Source organism: Alosa sapidissima, chromosome 22 (assembly GCF_018492685.1).
Source record: "Alosa sapidissima isolate fAloSap1 chromosome 22, fAloSap1.pri, whole genome shotgun sequence".
Classification (NCBI taxonomy): Eukaryota; Metazoa; Chordata; class Actinopteri; order Clupeiformes; family Clupeidae; genus Alosa; species Alosa sapidissima.
In genome coordinates, this window is record NC_055978.1 from 886,122 (window position 1) to 906,501 (window position 20,380).

At 39.4% G+C, this 20,380-nt stretch overlaps 1 protein-coding gene across 6 annotated transcripts in view; it reads right to left on the reverse strand.

Annotated features, from left to right (window-relative positions):
* The window catches only part of dmd (dystrophin), a 481,347-nt gene that overhangs the window by 412,257 nt on the left and 48,710 nt on the right, over positions 1 to 20,380 (reverse strand). For all 6 annotated transcript variants that reach the window (XM_042077917.1, XM_042077916.1, XM_042077914.1 and 3 more), the window contains exons 5-7: positions 9,240 to 9,332; positions 8,442 to 8,614; positions 4,264 to 4,382 (exon numbers count right to left, since the gene is read on the reverse strand). In XM_042077917.1, coding sequence (XP_041933851.1) covers positions 4,264 to 4,382; positions 8,442 to 8,614; positions 9,240 to 9,332 — 385 coding nt within the window. The remainder of the gene's footprint in view (positions 1 to 4,263; positions 4,383 to 8,441; positions 8,615 to 9,239; positions 9,333 to 20,380) is intronic.

The following is a 20,380-nucleotide window of genomic DNA, read 5'->3' on the forward strand; positions in this document are numbered from 1 at the left end:
GTGGTCTGTTTCAACTGTTGTCCTTTATAATCAGTAGAAGGGTTAGTGACAGATAAGGGTTGGTAAGATGAGAAAATTAAAAATATGTTTAAACCTTTAAAACAAAACATGCCTGAGGTTTGCTAAAGTGTATACTTTGTATTTCTGTTGTATTCATATTATTTAATATGACGTGTATGCTATTTTTTAACAAAAGATAGAACTAACAGCCTGTTAAATTGTCAAATGGTGTAACCACAAAAATGACAAATATCTAATATTTAATGAGTTCATGCAATTGCACTCATGAAATTATTAGTTTATTTTGTAATATCCTATGAGAATATGTTTTATTATATTTATTTCTAAATTTAAATTATATGGGTTTTTCATTGTACTGAGCCAAGACCATATGCTGTAAACATCTTGTTTTCTGTCTATTCGTTGACCATTTGAGTAAAAATGGTTTAAACAACCATTATTACAGTAGAGTATTAAATCATTATCCATATACATTTTTTTGTACATTATTAGTATTTTAGACAAAATACTGGTTACACCAATTGACATAAATCGGTTACACCAATTGACCATAAAACGTTTATAGCAATAGGACAAGAAATTGACACAGAAAATAGGCATCAAGGTAAACTGAATTGGATATTTTGATATGTATTCATGTCATTCATCATATTCCATATCAAATATCATGTCATAACATCAATGAAGAAACTTGTGTTCTATTTGATTTCAATTCAGTTCTCATACAATTTCAGTCTATACCCATTATTTTCAAAGAGAGTGAGATAAAGGGCTCTATTTTCGCGATGCAAAACCTGGCGCAAAGCGTATTATTATTCTGACGCAAAGTTTTTTCCTATCTTACACTTCACTTTTATTAAATAATGCGCCCAGGGGTGTGGAAATTACCGGCATAAGGTGTGGTCTGGCACATGATCTAAAAATCGCTATCTTATACCATCTAAAAAGCATTATGCCACTGACCAAGAAAAGCCTGGTCTATAGTGAAAGGCGCATATGAAACACGTCACTGTCACGAGATGTAAGCAGCAATTCCTCTGCAGAATAAATGTCCTTAGGTTATTTATTCAGTCATTCGAACATTATAGGGGGAAGTTTTGCTTTTTTCAGGCTATGTTTTTGCTGGTAACCCATTGTCAGTCAATATTGAAAGTAATTAACTGTGTACAACTGTTTTGTCGTTGAATATGACACCACAGTGAAGTTAGTTTCACTTTGCCTATATGTTCAATTAATAGACAAGTGCAGATGTGTGTAGCCTAAACTCTACTCGGTTTTAGTAAAGAATGGCTTAGTGGAATACCTGTTCCATACGGTCTTGCGTACAAGCAGATTCCTTCAAATACACCGCTGACTATCAAAATACTGATGCGCTGTTTGAAGTTGCCCTGCTTGCTGTTAAAGGGAATGACAGATGTCCTCCTCATTGGTTTAAAGGATGTTAAGCCCAAAACACACCCATGACTGATTAAGAAACATAAGAGCCACCTTTTAGCACCAGGCACCTGACGTTTGATAACAAAACCACCCCGAATGTGGACTGGACAAACCCCTAAATGTATTTACGCTATTTGCTAGTGACCATGCATTTTATATTGCTAAATTAGGGCCCGAAGTGTGTGTGAGAGAGAATAAGAGTGAGTGAAAAAGTGGGTATGATCATTTCTTAACAACCAACCAACAGCAGGATCTGCGTTCACATGCACTCTGTGGTTTTTCTTGCTTGTAAGTGGCATCCATTGGGGGACAAGAGGCACATTTTATATATAATAAATGTATTTATATTATTTATTTATAATTTGAACATACTGTTTACATACATCATATTAAAACATAATTATGGAAGTTTAAATTTAAAATGAAAAGCTTTGACATTTCAAATATCGCTTAAATTGCAATCTAATTAAACCCTTTTAAAGCTATTGTTCATGCTAAGCAGTTAGTCACTATTTAAATTATAAAAATAATATAATTGGCACCTAAAATTACATACTCTTGGCCCTGAATCTGATCAAACTGGTCTCAAACAGAAAAGAGTCAAATGGTGTAACCGGTTACACCATTTGACATTTCTATTTAAAAGCAAAATTTGCAGGCATTATTATGGACTATGACTATGTACACACTTCACCTTTATGTGAATATTCAAACACAGTTTTTACATTAAATTGAATATTTTGTGATTATTATGATTTATCAACATTTTTAAAAGGTCATATATTTGACATGTAACCTAAGCTTGCCTGGCCATGGCCTAAAAACACTATTATGTTACTTTAAGAGAGTTGCTAACCTTGACTCATAGCAGTTGGGGTCTTGAAGGGTCCTTATCTATGACATAATTTCCTGTCACATAATTCTCTGACATAATACATACAAAATTGCTCCTGGTGGTTACACCACTTGACATTTTAAGTGGTTGATGTGACAGACACGATTCCCCATATTAATTCAAACATTCAGAACAATGGGGTTTCATTACTTGTATTAAATATAGAAAAGTTCTTGTGCAAGATCATGCCAGATTAGTTTAGAAGGGATTTTGGAGAGAATTTCACATTTTTTTCAGCAAGTGTAATTATTTGGGTCAAGTTTTTGTGGTTACACCGTGTTGACAATTTTACCCAAATTCAGTTAATACTCTTTCAAAATTAAATGAATCCAAAACTTTAAGATTAGGGTTTGATGAAAATGATATTTGAAAATAATTTGTGAAATTATTTTCAAATTTGTAACAATTTTAAATGTATGTAACCCATATGTACACAAAAAATAGGTCGGGGCTCGAACCGGCAACCCTCCGGTTACAAGTCCAGAGTGCTAACCATTGGGCCACGGCTGCCGTGGAGAAGAAACAACTTCATGCAGAGGCTTGGGCTTCAGGGCCCCCTAGTAGGCCCATTCAGTAATCCATCCCTGGACATAGGCCTGTGGTCCTCCATTTTCCTCCAAAATGTATATTTTAAAATTAAATACAAACTAGAGTATCTTTGTTAACCTCTATATTACACAGAATCTAATGGCTCTTTGACTAAATCCTGAGTATTTTTTTTTTTAACTAAGGCCTACGTCCATTCAAATAAAAGCTGTAGTAGTGTTTCTACATGTTGGCACAAAACGCAATTTCTGTCAGAATCCAGGCTATAATGCATGGTATCACCGCCAGAGCATTGTAGACGTTTTTTTCTAAGTTGTGTTTTCTACGTTTTGCCTGCATGGATGCGCAATTGAGTGTGTATCTATATGTAACATGCAAGATGCAACAACCTTTTTGTAAGAAGCCTACTTAATTACTACTAGCATATGAATGCATTATTTATGTTGTAAGACGTGAAATGACTGACACGGGCACGCACAAATTCATCATTTAAACTAAAAGGGCACTATAAGTTTCACTTCTGTTATCATTGTGAGAAAATAGGCTACAGTATGGAAAATGCTTCAAAATTCCCTTTGAGTCTAATTGGCTCCAAAAATGAATGGGGGTTCCTTAGCCTGTGCTACACCTTTCCAACAGGTTGTGTGAGAATTGTACTGGTAGCTTTTGCAAAACCACCAGGACAAACCATTCAGGGGTGTACTCTCTCTCTCTAACTAACTCATTTATGCGTTATTTACATTTGATTACATTTCAGACGGTGGTGCTTATTGGTTTCCTGTAGTATAGCTTTTTTTCTTTATTTATTTTTCTATGTCCGTATAATGGGTGGACATTTTGGTCATATCTGAATATGGTGACTACGGCCCTGAATAAAGGCACAGGTGGACTCTAATTGCTGTAGTAGTTAATAATAGGCAATAATAGTTGTAGAAGCATCTCAAAGACCATTGATAGAAGTAGGATGCACCAGAGCTCAATTGCAAGTGTCATAACAAAAGGTCTGAAACTTATGTAAATTGAATTGTAAAAGTATTTCAGACTTTTATTTTTTATAAATGTACAAAACACTCCAAACACCTGATTTTGTATGTAGTGTTGGAGTATTGTGTGTAGATTGATGAGAGGAAAAATTAACTGAATCCATTTTAAGATGAGCCTGAAGCCGGAAAACTTGAAAGGGTCTGAATCCGGTTGCACTGTATTTCAGGGTTTTCAGCAGCCAATGCCAAGTGTCTTTGCTTTAGTGATCTCACACTTCCACTCCATGGCAGTGATAATTACAATATTTTTCAGCACCCTACCCCCCTAATTTTTAAAAAAACCACACCCTGGTTTCGACCATAAAATGAAAATGATCTTACCCTCTGGATCCAGAAGTCTATCAATCCCCAAATGTTTTTCTGCCATACTGAAGGCATGTTCCAGTCTGTCCAATGCTGAACTCTTCTCCTCAATCACTCGCCAGTCAAAGAGTTCAGGCCTTTTCATGAAGAAAGATATCCATCAGAGCTCAAAGCACATTTTGTAAAGGTATTCAATAGGTGCATAGTCTACCATAACTTGGTGTTAACACTTAGGGCCCAAGGTACATGTAGGCTGAATGAACCTAGACCAACCTGTTAGCAACAGTGTTAATTTCATCAGACAAGATGAAATACATTTGTCAAAGACCTTTTTTTTCCATGACTAAGATGAGAAGATGTCAAGACTGCACCAATGTCCTGAAACACTAACACTATATTAACATGCATTATAGATAGATAAAATCTCTTCATTTTCGTCTACAAAATGAGGAGACAGAATATCCAGCTGTTACGCCTTCAAAATATCCCAAATGAATTCATGCGTAGCAGCTTTACTTTAGGCTAGGCTATGTGCTGTTGCTCTGACCCTGTGGCTGCAACACGAAACTACATGGAGCAAGAACACCTGAGATTTCTTCTAGAGTTAACTACTAACTAACTTCTACTTTTACTAACAAGCTAACTACTTAAGCCTTATGCCACAACGCAACATACTCATAAGTTTAACCTTCTCTCATACATATACAAATTAACACTGCCTAAAATGTCCATACGAAAATGTTCAGCAAGAAATGTCAACTATTTAACTAGTTACACTGATGATGCAAAGTTTGCTAACAAGTAGGTTAATGAAGCTAATATGGAAAGTTTGGGGAATGTGTGGTGTTTGGGCGCATATCACCATCTAGCGTAGTGGAGTAAGACATCTGTACTTGGGTCTACAAAAGGAGTTTTCCTTCATCATGTAAACGGAGCAGTGCTCCAGTCAAATCCCGCAGCAGAGCTATAACTGTTGACTTAACTCCGCATGTAAATGTACTGGGGCACGTTTCCCAAAACCATATGCCATTAGTATATTTTTATATATTGTTTTAAGTGTTAGTATAATTTGTATTTTAGTATATTTAACATATTCTTTATCTTCTACTGTCCTTACTGCTTAGTTGTGTTTTTTATATTATATACTTTAATTACTCTTTCTGCTGTTAAAGAATGTGTTTGTGTTGTATGTATGCTGCTGCTGAGACCTTGAATTTCCCCTGGGGATCAATAAAGTATCTATCTATCTATCTATCTATCTATCTACCATAGTTGCTAACTAAGTCAGCAACTTTGTTGATTGCAATGTAATTTCCCATTGCTAACCAACTAAGTTGCTAACAGGTTAGCAACTATGGCTTTGGGAAACGCACCCCTAACTGACCAAAAGTCAGAATGAGAATTATAGCTGATGAGAAGCCTTGTGGACATGAATATTTGGGGGAAATGTACAGTAGATGTGTCAAACACTATAAGACTGAAATGGCAATCAGAAATCATTTGGTTTTTTTCAAAAAAGGCTAAAATGTTTTGATTAAAACTTGACAAAAGAAACCTTGAGTTCTCTTTTGAATAAAACTAGACTAAAATGACGAAACTTTTAGTCAACTAAAACTTGACTAACAAAAATCATATTTGAATGACAAAATATGATTAAAAAGGACTTTTAACATAAGACTAAGACTAAATTAATAAAACAGGTAGGCTAACAAAAGGAACACTAGCAAATTTCAATATGCTCTGTGTCTGTCTGGAAAGGATCCCATTGACGCCCATTCCAAACTTTTCCAAACCCATTTTAAAACTTCCAGGAGCGTAACCAGCAGTGAAATTTGGTGCATTAATATCTTACCAGATTGTTTCAGAAGTGCAGCAAACACATCTTTCTTGTAAACAAATGCAGCAGTTTACTCAATTCCAAAGAAAATACTAGGTTCCTGGTGTTTTTCCTTGGAAATTTCCTTGGTGATTCAGAAACAGACTAGAATCTGAATATACTTACTAAACCTCTACTGTCCTGCAAGGCCCCTCAGATCTTCCAAACTGAGGGCCAGATGTACGTACATTTACGAATGTAGCGTCATCAGCACCATGGACAAACCGCAGATAGCGAACGCTGTCAGACCCAAGTTTATCAAATTTATCAAACTCTCAATTCATAGTGTAATCTGTGCCTTTCTCTGCCTTTCCCCCTACCGCAGTTTACGAATGTCCAAAACTGAACAGCAGAGCCTACATACGAGCGCAGTTGAATGAAGTTAACTGATTACACACTTGTACACTTACACACTTGTACACTTACAACTTGTTGTTGTTGTCCTGAAAACACAACACTTCTGCTGCTCTTACATAACTTGCACTACTATGTCACTTTCTTTCTTACTTAGGTCAAACAGAACTACCCAAGCCTTTTATTGGCCTGACTTTGCACTAGTATTTTATTGACTGTCTATGCACAATTTCAACCAAATTTTGCTGCTCTTATTTTTTTCATTATTATATGTGCCCTCTTATTTACTTACTTTTTTGTTTACTTGAATGTTATGTTTGTCTGTGGACTTAAATTGGTAAAATATGTCTTGTCTTCACCGTGGGATAGTGAGAAACGTAATTTCAATCTCTTTGTATGTCTGGAACATGTGAAGAAATTGACAATAAAGCTGACTTTGACTTTGACTTTGACTTAAAAAGAATCAGACGTTTGGCGATCATGAAATAATAACATACATGATAAGATGTCAACAAGCAGGGAGATAATGAAGATCAGTAGTTCTACTCAAACTACTTGTGCACATAGGCTATGGAAGATTGGTCAAATCTAGCAAGTAGGATAGTTTAAGTGAATGATGTGAAAGTGAAAGTAAGACATTCGAAAGGCCAACAAAAGTTAAGGTTGCTTTTGATATAGTACAAAGACACAAAGCTGGTGTTCTAAATAGTGATTGCATTCCGTCAACGCATGCCAGTGGGTGTTCCCGACGGTAGCTATGCAAATGACTTAAGGTATAACCGTAATTTGATTAGCTGGTGCTGTCTGTTGTTCACTTGTTCGTAATTTGATTAGCTGGTGCCGTCCATCGGTGCAGCAACAGCTGAACTCCTCAACGCGAGTGACGGGAGCAACACGACACAACGGACCCACAATTCAGTTCGGCAACGGATGACATAAGCCCATGTAAAGTGAACGGGATGCATCTCCAACACTGCAACGCACGCAACTGTGTGTATGAGCCGTTATTGACGCATTTAACTGCAATTTGGATTAACACCTGCTTTTACAAGGCGGAAGTTTTTAGGCGCAGAATAGACGTGCCCTTTCACAAGCAGTTTTTGTATACCGCAGAATACATAATTAGGCGCTCTTTACACTTCCCCTCCCATCTCTTTACGCTAAACTCTCACTTTCCCCTGGATCCTCCCATGAATGCATATGCATGACACGGAAAAGCACGGTTTGCCATTTTCCGCTCCCACGAGAGGCAGTCTGCGCTTTGACCTCAATGTTTGTACATACCTCGCAATGTTTTTACACGCACGTTGCAAAACAAATACGCCTGAAGTGGGCGCAAAAGTGTTAGTACATCTGGCCCTGAGTCTTTTGGCTATTCCAGAGTATAGATTAAAGACTAAGAGTAATCAATCTTTTGCAGTTTATTGCAATATAAACACTGGAACAGCCTCCCTCACAACATTAAATCTGGACCTTTTCAAAGCGACATACGTCAATTATTTTACAAGGGCTATTGTCCCCGGAGCAACTCGGGTTAAGTGCCTTGCTCAAGGGCACACTGGTGGAAGCCACAACTTTTCTGGCTACTGTATGCTTGTCCAGCTCCTTAACCACTACGCTACCACTGCCCTGTACATTGAATGTTACCCTTTTTGTAAATTGCTTTTTTTTTTTTTTTTTAAAGCATCAGCTAAATCACTAAAAGTAAATGTAAGAGCATTATTACAATGTAAAATTTAATTTTGAAATTGAAACTGGGATGGAGGTTTGGAGATGCTGTACATTTTTTGATTTGTTGGCGTCTCACTGCTTTTACCCATTTAACCTAAAAAGGTTGAATAATGTTAATCCCTTCAGCTGTAATGTCCATTCCATAAAGACTTTATCCTGTATATATCCTCCATATAGCTTTTTATTCCTCCATTTCTGTAACATCCACTGAAATGTTTAACTGTATGAAATTTACCTGTGACTGTGTATGAGGGCATTGAAGGCAAGGCCATCTTCCCAACTGCTGGAAAAATTGAGCACATTGACTTGTGGATATGCTTTAGTGGATTGCCTGACCCAGCTCAGCAAGATCTTCTCACTACTAGTCTGCTGTAATCCTGCCATCAGATCCTTCAAAACACCTTTTACCTGGACACAAAATATGATTCTTAAAGTCTGGTCTCTTATGTTCTGTATGTATGAATGTAAGTATGGTTATGGTTATGGATACGCTTTTGTCCAAAGTGACATACAAATACAAAACAATACAATACTTAAATTTAACAGGGGACCAATTAAGGCCAGACTATAATAAGGAGGATAGCAATAATAAACAACAATGTCAATTCAATCAATAGCCTAATGAAATAAACAATGTAAATGAAAAAGCAATGATAAACAATAATGTCCATTCAATCAATAATATAAAAACAATAACATGGTAAGACTATGTTAAGGGAATATATTCTACAATTTATACAAACCATAACGCATAAGAAGCTCTTAATGAACTAAGTGCATATTGAACAGATATGCCTTTAGGCCCCTCTTAAAAGACCCAAAACTATCACAGGAATGGAGAGCACTGGGCAACTCATTCCACCAACATGGAACCACTGAAGTAGTGGTCTTAGTCTTAGTCTTCAGTTTGGTAAGTATTCTGTCAACTAGCAACATTTCCTGCATTCACTACACTCTATACTGATGTGCAATAACAGATCCATACCAGTCCATGTATAAAATACTTTTCCTCACTATCATTATCATAGCTCACCTGCCAGTGGAGAATTATACTCCAGATGAGGCCAAGTATAAGTTTGTGATTGCCATCAACAATGTCAGCTCCACCAATGTTTACAAGCTCAACCTAAAACATAAAGAAATTAACATTATCAGACTGAACTCACATCACATTTACATTTACATTTATTCATTTAGCTAACACTTTTTTAATTTCATTACCATAGGTAGGTCAGACCAAGAGAGACCAAAAACTAAACACAAAACACAGCTCAACTTTGTGTACCACACCAACCACCTGTGTGATCCACATAAGCAGCGGTGTCCGTCTCGCCTGCTTCCCAGTACCCTACCAACCATGTGGACGACTTTACTAATGTTTGTGCTGACTTCTTAAACATAGTTTCTTCTAACTTCAAATATATGTGTGGACCAATGTATAACCTTGACCATATATTACACCTTGTTTTTACTCTTGGTGTAAAGATATCCTCTGTGGAATGTCTGGATATGACTGTTTCTTATGGCATTATTTTAGTGGCATATGTCAAGAGCTCAGTGAAATATCTTCACAAGCAAAAAATATTAATTCACACGCGCAGACACAACAGCGAACGAGGAAAAAACAGCTTTGAGTGCACAAAACAACCATTAGGGGCTATACGCTCTAGAAGATGAGTTCTGCTCGCTCTCTCGAAGTACAGCCCCAGATAGCAAACACATGTTGCCCCAACGGCATAGCAGCTAGCATGATGTTGTTTACTGACTTTGGGCCAACGTTATTTTGCCCAGTGGGGCAACGTTGTTGTGTTGTTGGCATTCGTTGGCATTTCAATAGAAAATCATTAAACAATCTACTAAGGACCAGCGAGGCTACATATCAGACACATAGCAGAGAGCTATCACTTGTAGATTACCGGTATCTTTATCATTGCAACATGATAACCTAGCCTAGACATACATCAAACCAACAACACATATCAACATAGCTTCATACTCACTGGAAAGTGAAGTCTGTTGTAACATGGTAGCATAAACTGATTCACAATGAACTGATATTCTGATAACTGATATTCATTCTCGCAGGAGGAACACCTACAGTACCTCATGCATTAAGTTGAATGACTGCTATTTATAGCCCTTTTTTCCGCGTACATAACGGTCATGGTGACTATAGTTCATATTTTTGTAGTGCGCTTTCATTCTTGTTAGATCTTCCAAAATTAAATGTTGGTCAGAACAAATAATAAGCAACTTATGAACATAAGTTTATTAACAGAAAAAAACCCTGCAACTTATCATATTTGTTGTTTATTTGTATTTTCAAAATTTACAATTTACAATTTAAAATTTACAAGGCCTGCTGGGAGTTGGGAAATGTAGCCTGTCATTTCTGATAGGGTCACTGAAAAATTTATGTTTGCTTCAGCTATAGTGCTTGGGTGTCCATCTAATCTTTTGCTAGGAGGCTGGATTTCAATTCTATCGTGAATAACTTCACTGAAGAGAATATTTAGAAGAGTGAATTTCTAATGGGTGAGTTACAGGTTCCTTTTTCTTATTAGCCTACCTGTCAGCTGTTGGAATGGTCTATGACCTGTTTGTACTAGGCTAGGCTACATTCTGGCCGCTGTGTCATGCTGATTAAGGGGGGGGGGGGGGGGGATTCTCCCATGTGCGTAAGAGTGTGTAAGTCAAAAAAAGCGTGTAACTATGTGCATTTCACTCTGCAAATTCTCCCCTTGTGTCATTTACACGCGGGAGGGAGTTACGCGTTGTGGGAGGAGCAACCCCAAAATCTAGGGGTTTCGAGCAGCATAGTTTATATTCTCCTGTCTCCTGATTTGTTTGTAATAGACAGCTGGTACTGTTATTCCAGTCTCTCTGCTGTATTCGAAACTGCAGGTGTCAGTTTACAGCTTTGTTAGCATAGATAAATTGATATTATGAGAAGCAGCTGCCATTGAAACTTCACCTCAAGCACGCCTTGACTCTTTATAAATAAACCTCAAAGCAAAAATGAAATTTTTGTACTGTACTGTTTTACTTTGACAAACTATTCATTCAGACATTGCTTTAACGTTTTTTGAAACGCTGTTGCATATACCTCATATAATAATTGTTTTTTGTTGACGTCTAAGTGATACATTGGCTATGACGCCGAACATGACTAACCAACATTTGGTATACAATTGCTTGAGGGGCTGCCATTGTTGTGACATTGTTTCCACCTCCAACGCTGCCAAACAATGCCAACGATTGTTTGCTATCTGGGGCTTTGGTCGTGTGGGTTGACTTTTGACACTTTGGGGGAGGGAACCAAAGGAGGCACTGGCCCTCTTGTGATAGGTCATTTTTTTTCTTTGAATCAAAGCCATTGGGAAAGCCCGGAAAGATCATCAGCTCACAGTTCCATGTGATTTTTATCTGGAGATATGACTTGAAAAAGATGGTCAAACGATATACAGCGGGGAAAATAAGTATTGAACACGTCAACATTTTTTTCAGTAAGTATACTTCCAAATGAGGCTATTTGCATGAAATTTTCATCAGACCTGAGTATTATCTCAGTTAATCCACCCATATAAAAAAATCCAAACATTAAAATCCATAGGTAGAGTTATGTGTAATAAAGTGGAATGACACAGGAAAAAAGTATTGAACACACCTGCTGAAATTTCTTAAATACTTTGTGGAAAAGCCTTTATTTGTAATGACGGCTTCAAGGCATTTCCTGTATGACGAAACTAATCAGTCACAGTATTCTGGTGTGAGTTTGGCCCATTCTTTTAAACAGATAGTCCTTTAATATTGAAGATTCCAGGGGTCCATCTTGTGAATCCTGATCTTTAGTTAACTTCCAAAACTGTTCAATTGGATTGAAGTCAGGGCCTTGATTTAATTTCTCTGAAACCAATTGAGATCTTCCTTTGCTGAATGGTTTGGATCATTGTCCTGCTGGAAGGTCTAGCCATGTCTCATCCTCATCATCCTGGTGGATGGAAAGATTCTCCCAGAACAAAATGACTCCATTCATCATTCCTTCAACTGTATGAAGTCTGCTAGTGCCATGAGATGCAAAACAGCCCACACCATGATGCCACCACCTCCAAACCTCACTGTTGGTAGGGTATTTTTAGGGTGATACACAGTGCCATTTCTCCTCCAAATATGGTGTGTAGTATGACATCCGAAAAGTTAAATTTTGCTCTTGCCTGACCAGAATACATTCTCTCAGTATTTCATAGGATTGTCCAAATGTTGTGTAGCAAACTTTCAACAAGCTTTGACATGTTTTTTCTTCAGCAATAGAGTCATGCGGGATGAGCGTGCATAGAGGCCATGGTGGAGTGCATTACCTATGATTTTCTCTGTAACAATTGTACCTGCTGCCTCCAAGTCTTTCTGGAGCTTTCTCCGAGTGGTCCTTGGCTATTGGGCTACTCTTCTGACTTCCTGGTCAGAAATCTTGCAAGGAGATCCTGTGCATGGGCAGTTGATGATGCAGTGATGTTCCTTCCACTTGCAGATAATGGCTACAGTACTGCTTGCTGGATAATTCTGAAGTTTTGAAGTGCATCTGTAACCAGTCCCATTGATATGTTTTGCAACAATAAGGTTGCAAAGGTCTTGGGAGAGATCTTTGCTTTTACCCATCATGAAATGTTTCTTGTGTGACACCTTGGTAACAAAAAACCTTTTTATAGCCTACCAGTATGTACTAACCCAGCTTTTAATTTGCAATATTAATATTAATATTAATATTAATATTAATTTGCACAGATAGGAGGGATAATTTCTCTAACTACTTATAGATTCCAGTTTGTTCCTGGCCATTCCTTGCCTTTGTGTACTGCTTTTTCTTAGCGTGTTCAATACTTTCCCCTGTGCCATTCCACTTTTTTACTCATAACTCTACTTTTAGACATTAATGTTTGGATTTTTATATATGTGTGGATTAGGGTGACCAGATGAGATTGGCTGAAATTCGGGACGCTTTTTTTTTCCGCCGGGGGGCGGGGGATGGTAGGCCTACAGCGAATTTTCAAACCTGTACCAAAACACATTTTTATTCAAACAGCAAGTCTGCCTCAAAATACAAGAGAGAAATCATGAACTCAAAATGTCATTGTGGGGAAAAAAAAAAAACAATGACTGCGTAACAGCGCAAATCAGACCTTTCAGAATAAGGATAATAGCCTAATGCTAATAACAAGCCTTGCCAAAATTATGGGTCATTAAGTAAGAATACAAAATAATTGTTAGATTAAGTAGATTATGTTAAAACGACATGGACATTAGGCCGAACTTCCAACATATTTTTTTTTTGCACACACGCTGGCTCTGCCTGCTGCGCTGCCTGCACATTCAATGTCCTCGGCTTCGCGAAATCAGTGCATATTCGCGCCTAATTATAGAACGTCAAAAGGAAACAAAGTAGCCGGGCTGCATCCAGACACTTAGCTGCCGTCGGGGGCTGCATGCAGTCGACTCAACCTCTCTATGGACAGTTTTTATTGTTTATCAGAAAATAACTATTCAGTATTCTGAGTATAATTTTCGGGACAATTAGGGCAGGATTCGGGATTCGGGACAACTGCTTGGATATCGGGACTGTCACGAATTTTTCGGGACGTCTGGTCACCATAGTGTGGATTACCTAAGTTAATACTAATGTCCGGTGAAAATTTCATGCGAATAGCCTCACTGGAAGTATACCTACTGAAAAAAATGTTGACGTGTTCAATACTTATTTTTCCCGCTGTACTGTATGGGATTAATGCAACACCAATACACAGAATAATGGCTTTCAATATTGTATGGTCTCTGTAATTATGTTAAATTACATTAAAATTCTCTCCTTCTGGCTTTTCCCTAAGCAAAGGGTCTCTCCTTGTACACACATAACGACAGAGCTCCATCACATCGGTGGATTAAACCACATACTAGGCTAAATAAACTCAATGTAGGCTAAATAAGCTAGACAAGCACAGTTATTGTTCTAATGTAAGCCAGCATTGTATATAATAATTGACCAAGCTTACTTGTAGATAGCTAATCTTAGCATAGTTAGCTAATCGCTAGCATAGATGTACTAGCATCTATGATCCTAATGAGAGATAAGCACTGCACAGCAGTGCAACATTCATTTACCATGAGTTAATAAAGTTGAAGGGGCTCTGCAATGTAGGCTCAGTTTATTTGTTTATTTGCATTACAAATTTACAACGAGATCCATGCATTAACCAGGCGTGCCACTGTCGCACCCTTCAGCTAACTAACAATAACAGACTTAGGGCTATACTTTGGTGATCTAAAACACATGGTCACTGCCGAATAGCTTAAACAAATTTCGGGTTTTGACCAGTCCACATTTGGGGTGGTTTTGTTATCGAATGTCGGCGCCCAGCGCAAAATGGTTGGTCTTATGTTTCTTAATCAGTAATTGGTGTGTTTTGGGTGTAACATCAGTCATTCCCTTTAACAGCAAGCAGCGCAACTTCAAACAGTGCATCAGTATTTTGACAGTCAGCGGCGCAGTTGAAGGAATCTGCTTGCACGTATAAGACCCAATGGAACAGGTATTCCACTAAACCAGTCAACCTTTTTTACCTTTTTTTAACCTTTTTTTGTACCCCCTGTGAAATATTTTTTCAGCCAAGTACCCCCTGACCAGCACAAAGCATTTTTAGTTGAGAAAAAAAGACTTAAAACAGAGCAATAAAACAAGATACAGCAGTAATTTTGCCGGCTCTGGTTTGGCCTTCTTTGCCACATGTCCCTCTGTGTTTTCACAAGAATACCGCTACGCTTTAACCACGACTCATCATTTGAGTTTTGACAGTGATTGACAGGTGATGGCGGGTGGCATGTGACAGGTTGGGTCGAACCATCCTGGTATGGGGGGGACTCTGGATTTTTAGGATAATGAAATTGAATAGCCTACTGAAATATAAAATTCATCCTGAAATATGTATTAAATAATTGTTTTTAAAGTGTTTTAAATATATGTATATTTTAAAATCTCACGTACCCTCTGGAGTGCCTTCACGTAGCCCCAGGAGTACGCGTACCCCCATTTGAGAACCACTTCACTAAACCATGCTTTACTAAAACCTAGCAGAGTATAAGTCAATGACAAAACAGTTATACACAGGTAATTACTTTCACTATTGATTCACAATGGGTTACCATTGAAAACATAGCCTGAAAAAAGCAACACTTACCCCAGTAATGTTTGAATAACTGAATAAAGAACCTGTATTTGCAATCACAAGTGAATTTTTGGGTTCTCCACTGTGTGGGGCTGTGGTCTGATGAGGACAATTTATTAGTTTAAATAAGTTGTGCACGTTATAGCGTATCACTTCCTGTAAGCTGTTGTATTTGAATGAGCGTCGAAAAGTTTGTTACCGGCAAGGAGCTATGCGGTGTATCATCTTCATCAATGAAAGAACCATAAGCTGTACCAACCCTCTCTTAGTCCACAAGTGGGCAAAAGTGGTATGTTATGTCTTAGTTGCATGATTGATTGATTGTTTGTCTTGTATTTATCCTGTCTAGTTCTACGGTGTTTTAGTGTTTGTTGACGCTAATAACATCAGTGATTTGAACCTGGCCTTGGAGTGTGTGACTAAGGGCGGCATAGTAGAACACTACTGCGGTGAAGTCGAGGACCAGACGTTACCTGCATGCTGAAGTTGGCAAGAAAATAGACTTTACGTGTTGCTAAAGGACGTAGGCTACAATGCACCTTGGGAACGATTCCGTTTGAAGGACTGAAGCAGCAAGCAGATAAGTAAGGCTAAGCAAGCAAGCACTTTGAAGTCGCAGCTTGGAAGTGGCGCAAGTATCTGTGAACTGTTGCTGAAACTTTCAATAGTGCTCTCCCTCCAGTGCATTTGAAAGATAATGAAGGATACTTTCATTCACCGAATAGCTTAAAGGGTAACTAAGACCCTCATATGTGCTAACATGGAATTAAGATTTATTTTAATTGTATGAGCGCCATACTTAAAGCGATGGTTCGGAGTAATTTCACCCTAGGGTCCTTTGCACCATGACCCCGAGCCAAACACCCTCCCAAAACCTTTTTTCCCTTGGTCGAGTAGCGCTGTCAGAAACTAATGACGTTCTGCAGTCGTAATGGAACCAACTTTTATCTCGTAAATTACCCCACTAATAATGCCCTGAATGGTACGAAACTTCTACAGTAGTACAACTATGGCCTTTAGTCCAATAACGAGGCATTAGAAAGTTTATAAGTGCACCAGGAGTTTTAAGGAGTTTATTTAAATAACACTTGCCTGATTATCTGCTACTATACCGCTGCGTCAACGTTTCTTCCGTGATTTGGGAAAAGCCCGTAAAAGTCCTGGCAGGAAGCATGCATAAGGATGTAGATCCAGGAATGCACTAGTATTTTGTTCGTAGTCCAGTTTGCAAAAATTATTAGTTAACACTAGGTTGTAAACACTTAGGAAAAAAATATTAAAAACTGGATATACCAAAAAACGTTGATGCAATCGCTTTCTGCCTCCGCCCGAGCCCTTCTCTGTCCCAGTCACCGTCCCGGTCACTGTCCTGGTCACCGTCCCAGTCTCTGTTCCCATCTCTGTCTCAGTACTGTTCCAATTCACAAGTTCGCATTTATTCAAGAACGCATAACATTCCCGGAAGTGTTCTCGAATCGTTGGTTTTATCAAGGATGCATCGGGTGGTGACTTGGTGGCTTGAAGATTCCACAATGCATTACGTCAGCTCAGCCGTGACACTCACATAAGAGAAATGGTAGCATTGATACATAATAGGCCTACCTATCATAATTGCTGCTACAATCCGATCCATGTTTAGGCTATAAACGGTAGGCTACAGGCTTCACAACTAACGTTAATCATAACTCTCACTTAAACTGCGAACTTCAAACATTGTTCCCGCCATAGGCAAGTGAATATATTGTTATTAATATTTAATAAAAAAAAATCAATGAGAAACAAACTTTAACAAGCTGGTGAATTATACATTTTATTGTAAATGTCAGAAATACTGGGTAGACCAATAGAGCAATAGGTAAATGACTAGACTCCCGAGCTGTTCCGAGAGAAGCTGCCATTGGCAGGAACGCTACTGTCTCAAACTGCAAATTGAGCGTCCTGTGTCCTCGCGTTCTCCAGAGTCTGGACTCACGATCTTAACTTTTCAAGTTCAAACTTTCAAGAACGGGAGACTGTTCTTTAGCGTACTTTGTATTGAGAAAAGCCCACTGTCCCTGTCACTCTCTTCATTCATGTCTCTCCTCCTGCACCTGTGTCTGTGGTGTCGTCTGTGTCTCCTGTGTTGTCTGTGTCTGAGTCTGCTATGTTGCCTGTGTCTGCCTCTGTCTGTCTCTGTCTGTGAGTTCCCCATGTCTGTCTTGTGCGATTCTCCTGCCCTGCCCAAGCCCTCTGGCCCGTCTGAGTCTGCCCCGTGGTCACGGTCTATCGGACCAGTCCCTCCGTCCAGGCCCCCTCCGCCCACCCTGGGTTGGACTTTTCAGGGGACGCCAGGAGGCGTCAGTGGGGGGGGGGGGGGGGATTACTGTCAGGATCTAGCCTGGACTGATGACTTTGTGCCACCCTGGTGGCTATTCAGTATATTGTTTTCTGTCATGTGCTTTGTGTGTACCTGCCCGTCACCTGTCTTTGTCTCCGCCCCATCTCTTTATTTGGTCTGTGCTTCCTGTCTTGTTAGTTTTCCCTCCGTTTCTGTTTCCACACCTGTTACCCGCTATTGTCTTGTTGGTCTTGTCCAGTCCTCTGTCTTTCTGTTAATTAGTCTGTGCATTTCTGCCCCCCTGTTTCTCTGTCCTTTGTCGGATCGTCTCTCTGTTCACCCCGTCACAGTCCTGTCTGTTAGTAAGTTTGTCAATCATTAAATTTAAAAACATTAGTGTGTTTTTCTAAATTCTGCACATGGGTCCAAGCCGACATTCCCTGACATTATCAGTCTATGTTATATTGTTGTTATACAGGAATTGATATTTAGGCTACCTTTGAACACTGATTAAATTGTAGCCTAAAACTGATTTTGCTGCTTACACTTGAATTACAAATCAGCCTAGTTGTCGAATATTGACCTCATCGTAGCCTATGATGCAACTGCTTAAATTTTAGTTCTAAATTACCCTGCCTTTCAAACACATTGCTGACTTTACATAGTCCATCATGTCAGAGGAAATTGAGAAGACATTGCTATACACAGATGAAGTTAGAAATTTAAATCCTGATGAAGTTGACAGGCCTAGTGTGGAGCAGAACGATAAAGATGAGCAGGTTGAAGGGGCTACACAAGGCCAACAATATCAGGAGGATGCAGTTGCCACACAACTCCCAAACTGTTACGTCATCACTAAGGGCTTCTACACACAGTTGCATTCCGTCAACGCATGCCAGTGGGTGTTCCCGACGGTAGCTATGCAAATGACCTGAAGTATAACCATAATTTGATTGGTTGGTGCCGTCAGTCGATTGGCTTGATTGGCTGGTGCCGTCTGTCGGTGCAGCAACAGCTGAACTTCTCAACGCGAGCGACGGGAGAAACACGATGCAACGGACCTACAATTCAGTTCGGCAACGGAGAACACAGACTCAAGCAGTGATCTACTTGTAGTGTGCCACCTCCTGTTAGGCCCTCAGAAGTGTTCCACTCATATGCCCAGGCTGCAGAACAACCTCTTGTCGTACAACCAAAACCAGCTAACACACCGACCACAGAAAGTCAGTCTTTTAGAATGTGTCATTTCCTTACTGGAACAAGTCCTGGCACAGGGTTCTCTTTAACACAATGGCCCACGTAGATTCTATCGGAGGCCACGAGATGCTGACGGATCACACGGCCCATGTAGAGTCTGTGGAAAGGCAAGCCACAGCACAGTCCACCACTGCCTTACCCATCGTCTGTGTTTTGTATGTTATTCACCTGGCCACACAGCTTCAGCATGTACAGTGGCCCCTCAGCCTCTCTCACAATCTACACAGCCAAACAGCAGTATTCTTTGTCAGCAGGAAAACTAGACGGCCCACATGTGGAGGGGACCAGTGGTGGGCCTAAAAGAAAATCCCCAATGTGTGATGATGTTGATTTGAAATCGGTTTACTCTCAGTTTTGTGACTCAGTCGAAGATATGTCCCAAGTAATATATCAAAACACATAGAGACTAAACACCCATGACAATTTATTTTACACTAATGTTTTAGTTCAGGGCACTGTAAACCTTAAAGCTATGGTTGATAGTGGATCCATGGCCTGCACTCTGAGTTCATATGCACTTTCCTTGCTTGAGAAAGCTGACATGTTTATACCTGATGCACTATCTCCTATGTCTATCACCTTGGTTGGTTGCGGTGGACTGAAGACAAACCCTGTTGGAGTGTGTGTCCTCCAGATGGAAGTGTTTGACTGCAGTGTCTCAGTCCCAACCCTCACTGTTGATGGACAAAGTGATGATCTCATCTTAGGCAGGAAAGTGATCAAGCATCTAATACATGTGAAGAAAGCATCAGGAGACTACTGGGAAAAGATGTTGACCTCAAGCCAAAAGGATACAAATGAGGAAAATCTGCTGCAGCTCTTGTCATGCGTGGAGAAGGATCAAACGTCATCACCGAGCAAGACCTCATGGAACATGGCTCAGACATCCCTTCTCCGTCAAAGGTCAGGTCGTTTTTTGGGATGGTGGTCTTCTATCAACAGTTCATTGAGTGCTGTTCTCGCATCAGCAAACCTCTGTTCAACCTCACCTCAGGCATGAAGAAGCCACGCCATGGTAAAGGCCGAAGGAAGCCAACCATGAAAAGATAGTTGACTTCTGTTGATTGGATCTCTGTGTGCAGTGAGTCATTCAACGTTCTGAAACAGGCACTACTGGATAGAGTCACTCTGGCACACCCAGACTTCACCAAGCCCTTTCTGTTGTCTGTTGATGCATCGAGAAATGGACTGGGAGCTATACTATCGCAGGTGGGTGGAGACGAAGATGTTGCACGACCAATAGCTTTTTTCCAGCAAATCACTGAACTATGCTCAGTCAAGATATCTTGCACACAGACTGGAGTTCTTGGCACTCAAGTGGGCAGTTTGTGACAAATTCAGTTATTGGCTGCGGGGCCAATTCTTCACAGTGTGGACTGATAATAA